The sequence below is a fragment of the Amblyomma mixtum genome, chromosome 3 (genome assembly GCF_055824585.1).
Source record: "Amblyomma mixtum isolate Tamu chromosome 3, ASM5582458v1, whole genome shotgun sequence".
In the NCBI taxonomy this organism is placed as follows: Eukaryota; Metazoa; Arthropoda; class Arachnida; order Ixodida; family Ixodidae; genus Amblyomma; species Amblyomma mixtum.
In genome coordinates, this window is record NC_143014.1 from 118574571 (window position 1) to 118585416 (window position 10846).

Below are 10846 nucleotides of genomic sequence, written 5' to 3' on the forward strand. Positions count from 1 at the left end.
AGCCCCCCTTCTTATTTTTACTGCGGTAATGGTCGGTGGAACGTCTTCAAGAGGAAAGCGATATCCGCTGGTTTACGGAGTCGTTTAGATGTTCCTTAGTCACTGCAAGCAAGCAGCCGCTCGCTCCCACCCTCGTGACAAGAAATAATAATAAAACCTTTCAGTGTCGTCCTTTCTGTAGTTCGTGAAGAGAACGTATTGGGCTCATTGTGCGCAATGCTCGTCTCGCTGACACCCGAGGCGTTCAGCGTGCGTACGAGTGAAGTAACGTCCGCGGCTGCTGCGCGCTGCAGTGTGCGGCCGGTCGGACTCTCCGCGCAGCCCGCTCATCTACAACGGCAACGCTTCGGACGTGGGGCAGTGGCCGTGGCAGGCGGCGCTGAGCGTGCGCAACCCGCAGTCCAACGACGGCGCCGACTGGGTGGTCAACTGCGGCGGGAGCCTGCTGTCGGAGACGTGGGTGCTCACCGCGGCCCACTGCGTCACCTACGAGTCGTCACGCATCGTCATACCGCGTGACATCCTGCGCATCTCGCTGGGCAAGCACTTCCGCAGCGACAGCAAGGATGACTCGTACGTCCAAACGCGTCAGGTGAAAGAAACTCTCGCACTATGTTTGCGCGGTTCTGTGTATTCACCGCTTTGTATTCGTCCTAATTAGACTCGTTTCGGTCGAGGATACTCTTACACTACTGCTCAGGGAAACTTAACCAAAGTTTTTGCAATATTATTAGCCTGACAGAAATTAATTTTCAAAAATGGTTAACGTTTCGCACCTGCCGCATGCAAACTTGATGTCACGCTGCAAAAAATTGAGCATACCATCATATTAACAAATGGACATGTTCGTTGCACAATCCCAAAACGGGTCACAATGGACTTTTCACTTTTTAAGGGGTCAGTGTGATTGTAAACCTTTTTATGTATTGTGAGACAGGAGACAGAGCGCAGGATGGAGCGAGCTTTAATGGCACCCGCAAGTATGGCGACCAACCCTTCGAAGAAGAAGATGATCGATGATGATGGATATGTACAGATGAAGACGAAGGTCGCATGTTGTGCTTTGAGCGATGATGATGGATATGTACAGATGAAGACGAAGGTCGCATGTTGTGCTTACACTTTCTCCCCTCGCGTACGAAAGCGACCGGCCCGGGCGCAGATTAGAGCACAGTAGGGCGACGGGCAAAGGGTTTGAGGCGGGAAACATGAACAATCTCGGCACCTCGGCAACGACGATCATAAACAGGATGAACAGGGGCAACGCGATAGTTCACCGGGGACGTTTGTTCGAGTACAGTATACGGACCAATATAACGGCTCAAAAATTTTTCACACAATCCCGGGGTACGCACTGGAGTCCACAGCAGTACCTCATCACCAGGGTGAAAAAATATGGCACGGTGGGAGAGATCATAGGTGTTTTTCCGGGAGGCTTGGGAGGCGTCGGTATTCAGGCGGGCAATGGCACGGCAGTAGGTAAGACGAGAAGTAAACTGTTCGTGAGAGAGTCTGGAAGAGGTTGAGGGGGCGGAGAAGAAAGACGCTTCGAGGGTGAAGGTAGGTTGACGTCCATACACAAGGAAGAATGGGGAGAAGTTGGTGGTTCTTTGCACGGCACTATTGTATGCAAAGGTAATGAAGGGAAGCATGGTGTCCCAGTTGGTGTGGTCGGGCTGGATGTAGGTGGCTAGCATATCGGACAGCGTGCGATGAAAGCGCTCTGTGAGCCCATTGGTCTGAGGGTGATAAGCTGAAGAGGTTTTGTGCACGGTTCTGGAGGCGTGAAGAACTTCGGCAAGGATGCTGGAGAGGAAGGACTTGCCGCGGTCACTAATAAGGACACGAGGAGCTCCATGGCGCAGAAGGATGGCGTTCAGGAAGAAGTGGGCGATCTCTGAAGCAGAGCCGGAAGGAACAGGGGCCGTTTCAGCGTATCTAGTTAAGTGGTCGATGGCAGTGACGATCCAACGGTTGCCCGTTGGTGTTAATGGTAAGGGACCGTAGAGGTCAATCCCAACGACTTCAAAAGGGGAGAAAGGACAGGGGAGAGGCTGTAGAAGGCCCGCAGGGGCAGACGTGCTCCGTTTACGACGTTGGCAAGAGATGCAAGACGCAATATATTTTCCAACAGCGGTTGAGAGGCCAGGCCAAAAGAAACGGCGCTTGATGCGGTCATAAGTTTTCTGAAAGCCTAAGTGGCCAGCCGGGGGTCATCATGAAAGGCCTGCAAAACTTCTCGGCGAAGAGAACGGGGTACGACAGGCACCCATGAGTCACCGAAGGGGCTGTAATTGTGCCAAAGAAGGATGTTGTCGACTAGCTTGAAAGAGTTAAGTTGGCGACGTAGGCGGGCATTCGGTGGCCGCGTAGCACCGCTCAGACGGTCGATAAGAGTCCGGCAGTAAGGTTCGGCCCGCTGCGCTGAGGCGAGATCGCCAAGACTGGGAGCTGGCATCAAGTCAATGGGTGCGGCGGTCAAGGTTGAAATAGCCGTCGAAGGGGTAGTTTGGCAGTTTGAGGATGCGGAGGACACGGGTTGCGGATGCGGAGGTTGGGTTTGGGCGAGGGGACAACGAGATAGCGCATCGGCGTCCTGGTGTTTCTTGCCCGATTTATAGGTGACGGTAAAGTCATATTCCTGGAGACGGAGAATCCAGCGGCCGAGGCGGCCGGACAAGTTTTTCTGCGAGGACAACCAGCACAGGGCATGATGGTCAGTGACAACTGTGAACTGGCGGCCGTACAAATAAGGGCGAAATTTCTGAATGGCCCAGACAACAGCGAGGCACTCTTGCTCAGTTATCGTGTAGTTCTGCTCCGCTGCAGTCAGTGTACGACTGGCGTAGGCGATGACTTGCTCGCACGAAGAGTGCTGCCGCTGCAGAAGAACTGCACCAATGCCGTGTCCACTGGCGTCCGTGTGTAAAATCGTTGGAGCATTGTTGTCGAAATGTGCCAGTATCGGATCAGATGTGAGAGCCTTCTTTAAGGTAGTAAAAGCGACCTCACAGGCCTCAGACCAAACAAACGGCTGGTCAGCGCAGAGGAGCTTATGCAAAGGGGCCGCAATAGAGGCAAAGTTGCGTATGAAGCGCCGGAAGTATGACGCTAGCCCCAGAAAACTGCGCAGGTCTTTGACGCGCGATGGGCGAGGAAAATGCAAAACTGCAGCCACTTTGTCGGGATCAGGCTTTACACCCTTCTGGCTAACGACGTGACCGAGTACCTTGATAGAAGTGGAAGCAAAGCAACATTTCTTGGTGTTTAACTGTAGGCCGGCCTCAGAAAGTGCGCTTAATACTTCATCGAGACGAACAAGGTGTTCAGAAAAAGTCGAAGAAAAAATGACTATGTCGTCGAGGTAGCAGAGGCACGTTTTCCACTTCAGGCCTCGGAGAACGGTGTCGATCATGCGCTCGAACGTGGCCGGAGCATTGCATAGGCCGAACGGCATAACGTTGAATTCGTATAATCCGTCGGGAGTGGCGAAAACAGTTTTTTCCTTGTCGGCCTCATGCATTGGTATTTGCCAGTATCCGGATCTTAGGTCGAGACTAGAGAAAAATTGTGCACCTTGAAGACAGTCGAGGGCGTCATCAATCCGAGGCAGCGGATAAACATCTTTTCTAGTGATCTTGTTAAGGGCGCGATAGTCAACACAAAAGCGTACTGAGCCATCCTTCTTTTGAACGAGCACAACAGGCGAAGACCAAGGACTCGAAGAAGGGCGTATGATGTGGCGCTTGAGCATGTCGGCTACGTTATCTTGAATAAGCTTGCGCTCACTAGAAGACACTCGATACGGGCGACGGCGAATGATGCCCGAACCATCTGTGTAGATGCGATGCTTAGCTGCGGTGGTTTGGCTCAAGGTTGTTGCCTGGCTGTCGAAGGAAGCGGCATGCTTGGTCAAGACGGCAAGCAATTCATCTTTTTGAGTCAGAGTGAGACCGGGGCTGATAGCAGCTGAAATAGATGCAGAGGTAGAGGCAGGGGTCGAAAGAGCGAAGCTTGATGGGGCAGAGGAAAGAACGGCCACAGGTTGAGTGGTATCCACAGAAGCGATGGCTGTGCCTTGACGCAGAAGAATGGGTTCCGGCGTAGTGTTGAAGGCAGTCAGTAGTGAAGACCCATTGGTGAAGCGGAGCAGGGACGCGACGAGAAAGATGCCCCTTGAGAGAAGACGGGGGCTTGGTGTGACGAAAACGTCCCCAGCGTTGACGTGGGCAGAAGCAACAGAGAGGACATCTTCGCAGCCGGGGTAAAGTACATGATCAGCGGTGGTAACCAGATGATGAGAAGGCAGGACAGAAACGGCTGAAAGGTCGGATCCAGAAGCCTGTAGAGTAGGGGGACAGCAGGTAATTACAGCTTGCGCAGAGTGGAGGAAGTCCCAGCCGAGGATGAGGGGATAAGCACAGGAGGGAAGCACAGCAAATACTATGTAGTGCAGGATGCCGTCGATAGTGACTCGTGCCGTACACAATCCGGAAGGACGCATTGATTCATCATTGGCAGCACGGAGAGAAGGACCACTGTAAGGGGTGCGCACCTTGCGAAGACAAGAACATAAATCAGAACTAATTACAGAAATGGCGGCGCCCGTATCGATCAATGCTTCTACTACAGTGCCTTCAATGTCAACGGTTAACATGTTCGATGGCTGTGCAGGAGGAATTGAGAGGGCGGCGTGCGGTGCAGTTTTACCTCCGGAAACTGCACAATTTAGTTTTCCGTGTGGCCAGTTGTCTGGAAGGATGGTGGACGTAGAGGCGACGACGAGCGGCGGAAAGGCGATGGGGAGCGGCGGCGCGACGGCCTGTCGGTCGAGGAGCGGTCCGGAGAGGTAGAGGAATAGGAGGGACGATAATTGGTAGGGTCAGCAAACGGTGGGCGGTAAGCGTACGACGAGTGCGGAGCGTCTTGGGAGAAGTCCCCGTACGATGGGCGACGAGGAGGACTGGAGGCAAACGCCGGACGGTAAGCAGGTGACGAGTACGTAGCTCCGTTGCGAAAGTCTGGGTACCACTCGCGCTCGTCGCGTTGACGCCGACGGCACACACGGGCAACATGCCCGCGAATTCCGCAGTAGTGACATACCGGCCGACGTGCAGGCGGACTCCAAACAGGACACATAGCGGGGCTCGGGGACACAGAGACCGGAGTTTGCTGGACGCGCTGTGGATGCGACGGGTAAACAGCAGCAGGAGGCGTCGCAGCAACCTGGGCATAGGTAGGCACAAAACGCGGTACAGGTGGTTCCGCAGCCAAGGGGCGAGTGACCGAAGCGAGCTCGTCTTTGATGAGATCACGCAAAGGCGAGGACGACGGGGCTGGAGGCGGGTGGGAATCAACTGGCGGTAAGGTGGAGCCGTGCAGTTCCTCCCGGATAATGGAGCGAATGAGGGAGCGTAAGTCCACGTCAGGTGAAAGTGGGGTGTCCCAGGTGTCTTTTAATCGAAGCGACTGAAGGTCGTCAAGACGATGGCAAGTTGTTCGGATGTCTTGGACTGACGTTGGATTCTGAGCAGCAAGCGTGTTGAAGGCAAATGACCCAAGCCCTTTCAGAAGATGACGTACCCGATCGTTCTCTGACATAGCGCTGTTGACACGTCGACACAGGGCAAGCACGTCTTCAATGTAGGATGTGTAGGACTCACCGGGTAGCTGAACGCGCGTATCTAGCTTTTTTTTTGTAGACAGCGGGGCTTGCACCAGATGTGTCAAAGATTTGTCGTATCTGTGCCGAGAAGTGAGCCCAGTCCGGGATGGCATCTTTGTGGTTGACGAACCAAGTCTTGGCCACGGCAGTGAGGTAGAACGACACGTTTACAAGTTTCATCGCTGAGTCCCAACGATTATAGGCACTGACCTGGTTATATTGGTCGAGCCAGTCCTCGACATCGTCCCCACGAAGACCAGCAAAAATGGGAGGCTCGCGCTGGAGTGTGGTGATGGTCCAAGTGGGGTGTCCAGAAGATTGGGAAGAACCGGGTTGGCTCATCATTGCTGGCTCCAGACGGTTCGAATCGAGAGGAAGAAGAACGGGGGGCCCACCGGGAGTACGAGTGGTGTTGTCGCTGACGGTATCCATCGGTGCGGATGGTACGAGCAGGTGGCGACCGGAACGTAGCTGTAGTCTGGCGGCGGAGAGGACGCAGGGATCGAGAGCACACTCCACCACTTGTGAGACGGGAGACAGAGCGCAGGATGGAGCGAGCTTTAATGGCACCCGCAAGTATGGCGACCAACCCTTCGAAGAAGAAGATGATCGATGATGATGGATATGTACAGATGAAGACGAAGGTCGCATGTTGTGCTTTGAGCGATGATGATGGATATGTACAGATGAAGACGAAGGTCGCATGTTGTGCTTACAGTATTTATTTATTTATTTATTTATTTATTTATTTATTTATTTATTTATTTATTCTCAAATGATGCCCTTGGACAGAGGTTTTAGAAGAGCGGTGGGCGCTTCACAGAAGGAAGTTTTCAATAGTGGTCCTGAAATTCGTCGCACTGGAGTGGTGTGCTGCTTCTTCAGGCAGATCATTCCAGTCTTTTGCTGTTTGAAGAAAAAACGAGTGAACATGCGATGCTGTGCGCGAGTGCGGAGGGTATACAGACTCGGAATGACTGGACCGGAATGAATGAGGGTGAGCGGGAGATATAATGGTGTTATCAATTGGAAAATGATAGAACTTATCGTAGAAAATGAGCCTGGCTATTTTACGTAGTGTTTCTAGATTGGCAAGATTTGCATTAGTTTTTAGTGATGTGGCACTAGTATAGGAAGAGTAGTCGTGAAAGATAAATCGAGCTGCACACTTTTGGATAGATTCAACAGAATTAGAAATATTAATCTGATGAGGATCCCAAGCTGAGCATGCATATTCTAGCTTGTGCCTTGCAAGAGATTTACAAGGAAGAGTTTTTGCCGAAGGGCAAGCAAATTTCAGATTTCGCCGGAGAAAGCCGAGAGTGCGGTCAGCCTCGTTAGATATTTTCGGTATGTGGGAAGACAGGACCTGGAAGTGAACCGAACGTAAAGCGTCTAACCAGCAGCGGAAAACCGGCAGGCATAGGAGTCACTGGAAATGTCCAGTGGCTGTAAGGCTAATCTTTTTCTAGCGACCCCAAACATCTTTCATTTTAATGAAAACAAAGTGCCCTTTCGGATTCCACACATAGGTTATTTAAGCCAATGTATATCGAAGGAAATGCATTTTCTGACGCACAGACATGGCTACTACGGCACTTTAATGCCAGTTTTGACGGATATCAATTCTTAATAGTTAGTTTTTTAACTGTTACAATTAGGCGCTTGGTTTCAATTTGAGATTTGCAGCTGGACGTTAGTGACAGCTATATCAATTTTTGATTCACCCTTTTCCTTCCGATTCACCCTTTCCATTCCTTATTCACCCGTTTTCTTATGTCCGTAAACAGTGGTACTACAATGCTCCAGAAACCACGTGTATACCTCTGAAAGCTTATTTTTAAAAATTCCAGTCCACCTTCGCTGAAACAGCGGGGATAATTGAAGGCAAACGGAACGATCAGCTCCTTAGCTTTGGCTTTCCTTTCACGCTTTTCCCTGTGAATGGTCCGCAGGTTGGCGAGATCCACGTGAACTTCGATTACGATCCAACAAGCTACGACAACGACATCGCGCTAGTGCAACTGGACGAGCCCGTGGAGCTGACGCCTCGCGTGCGGCCCGTCTGCCTGCCCACGGACCGATCTGCCAGGGTGCACCTGCAGGAGGGAAAGCTGGGAGTGGTAGGTGCACGCAGCTCTGCGCAAAACTTCGTTTCTGGCTCTTGACAACAAACACACCGGCGAATTGAGCACAACCCAGATCACTCGCTTTGCGAGATAGACGGCAGCACCAGTCAGTGCAAAATAACACGGAGTTGGTCTGAGAGCTTAATGATGGGTAAAATGTGGAATGTAACAAGGGTACAACCGAAGTTGAATAAAGAAAGTCGCGCGCACACAGTGGGGAAGTCCACAGGCGCCCGGAGCCACGGAAAAAGCGTGACCTGTAAGTGACATGGATGGGACACACAGTCAGTGGACCCCATCGACACGAGCGTGAGCGCGGGCGTGCCGTTCCAGGTGACCGGCTGGGGCCTGACCGAGAGCGGCGAGTACGCGGACGTGTTGAGCGAGGCCGTGCTGCCCGTGGTGCAGAACGAGAAGTGTCAGGAGGCGTACGAGCGCGCGGGCGTGCCGCTCACCGTGTCCGAGGCCATGTTCTGCGCGGGCCACGCCAACGCCACGTCCGACGCTTGCAGCGGCGACTCGGGTGGTCCCATGGTGTTCCTGGACGACGCGGTCACCACCGAGCGTCGGTGGATCCTCGAAGGCGTCGTGAGCTGGGGTAGCCCGTCCGGATGCGCCGTCGCCAACCAGTACGGCGGCTTCACCAGGGTCTTCGCCTTCCTCCCCTGGATCCGACAGTTCGTCTGAGCAGCGGCATCCGTGCGTCTTCTTGCGAGTGCCAAGCGAAGAGCGTGTCGTCGGAAGCGCCACTGTGAAAACTCCTGCGCGGCCCGCCCACAGATGAGGGCTAGCGGGAGCTGCACATTCGATTCAATCGCAGAAGAAACGCTGAGTGGAGTCCCTTACTGGTTCTCAGCAGCAAACGTATTGCGCGCTTCACAGAAATGTGGTCAAATGACGCTCAGTATGCCAGGACATTCTAACACATGGTGTCGAAGACAAAAAATCTGTATCGCTGACCCTTTGTGTTGAAGGATTGTGGGGTTGAACTCTCCAAGCGTGCAATTTTAAAATACCACGTATGAAAACTCACTCTGAAGGTCAGGCGGCAACAGCAGTTGCAAAAATCCTCCTGAGTATGAACATACACATGAAATAGGGACCGGAATAGGGTCCCATAACAATTTTACAGAAAGTAGACTGGTGGTAGCCGCGCGCGCTCTACCTCACAAAGGGCATTTGTAAGTGAATTTATAGGTTTGACCTGTGTTTGCCAAACTAAGTCATTTTGTGAACTAAGTCATTTTGAACTCGATTTTTAATTTTTTTTAGTGAAATGAGCCAAGAGGAAAAACTGCAAGTCATATGTTATTACTTACTGCGGTATAAAATATTAGTGATTTCCTTGGAACACTATTTTAATTTTATAAACAAAAAAAAACAAATATAAATGTTACACGAACTGAAAACGATGCAAAGACTCAGGTGTACGGTAAGGCTAGTACCGTCACACTAACGGCTGCATGTGCCAGAAGCGAAGAGCAAGATTTAATACATCTTTTGAAGAGCGAATAAACGCTTTAATTTTACTTTTCAAGCGAACGCCGATTCCCAGAAACAAACGGAATTAAAATTACCGTCTAAATAAACCACAATATTTAAAACTGCCTTCCGTTTTGTCTGAATTATTTTTGCTAAGCACACAAAAATGACTGGATTGCTACAAAACTGCTGCTGCTTTCGGAATTTTTCGTTGCGTGACAAGACCGGTGCTTTGGAATACTATCCCACAATACACTTTCGGCCCCCTCAACAACGCTATTGCCTTGCATGGCGTGCTAGGCTTACATTATTGCGAGGTGTCTACTCAAATGACATGTTCGATAGCTGCATGAGAATACAGGAGCTTCGAAGAGTAACAGAATAATACCCGAATACAGCCGTTCGTTCTCACAGCAAGCTTGTGTAGGTTTAAATATGGTAACCGCTTTTCATTTTCGGAAAGCCGTCGGTAGCGGCGGATGCCAGCTGCGTGACTGGGGTATCCGCCGTGGCAGTCGGGGCGGAGGGGCATCCATTGTGGCGGGTCTAACAAAAGCCGAGATGCGCGGTGGCTTTCGAACACGGTATGCCGAAAGTGTGTCGGAAACAAGAGAAGCGCGCGAGTCGTATAACGCGTCTTCTCGCGGAAAAGTGGCCCGGTAAGCCCATAAACCTGAGCGATCATCCGTCCGCCCAGCTCGTGGGCGCGCTTCGGCTCTGGGCTCAATCGTGCGTGTCCGAACGCGGCTGCCCTGCAGCCCCTATGTGACTGCAGGATGGCGTGCACTCCGGGGATATCGAAAGATGACCGAGGTGCCAAATACGGCTCCCTGCGACTTACGCAACGCGCTAAGCCTATCATTTTCGTTCGCTTCCGCAATGCTACTGCTATACAGCCTGTTCCATAAAGAGTTTTCAACAAAACTGCACGTAAAATAAAGAGCTGTTTCTTCCGGTGTTACAATGTAGTTTGCGTTTTGTTCAATTTCTCTCTAAACTTAGAATGGAGGTGGTTTCGATATTTCTTTTCCTGATGCGCTCATGCGATCACACGCAATGGGGATGGCAGGGCTGAGGTAACAGTTTATTTACGCAATGTGACCTCTAGAGGGAGGCAATGTGAACAGCCACATTTAATTCCAGAATATGGCGCTGGCCACAGCGATCACCACGTGCCGCAACGTGCCTCCCCACTACGCTCGACGGCTCGTGCTGAGCTAGAGTAGAGGAGGCGACCAAGATATAGTGGCTTTCCCTGCGATCCGTTGATTTTGAAAATGGTTTCAATGCACCTTTATGACTCAAAAGCACATCTGCACCTCTGGTAGAGGTGCGCGGTAAAGGGGGTTAGGGATGTGGATTTCGACCAGCCAGGGTTCCGTAGCGAGCGCCGAAACCCCGGTGCACATTAGGTTTCGCGCATTGCTTCCATCAGAATGTGGCAATCGTGACTGCCTGTTCTTGAGAGCTCATGCGTCACTGAACACTTGAGTATAATGCTTTGACGGGGCGCAAACCTCGTCAAGCTGTGGCTTCTTCAGGTTTTTGTCTGTGGTCCTGATCTCTGTAA

General features: G+C 51.7%; 1 protein-coding gene across 1 annotated transcript in view; it reads left to right on the forward strand.

The window, feature by feature from the left end:
• Nucleotides 1–9402, forward strand: part of LOC149351550 (clotting factor C-like) — a 31749-nt gene extending 22347 nt beyond the window's left edge. Inside the window, exons 15-17 of the mRNA XM_089580903.1 lie at nt 294–592; nt 7621–7788; nt 8128–9402. Of these exons, the coding sequence (XP_089437029.1) occupies nt 294–592; nt 7621–7788; nt 8128–8481 (821 nt within the window). The 3' untranslated portion in view covers nt 8482–9402. The remainder of the gene's footprint in view (nt 1–293; nt 593–7620; nt 7789–8127) is intronic.
• The last annotated feature ends 1444 nt before the right edge of the window (nt 9403–10846 follow it).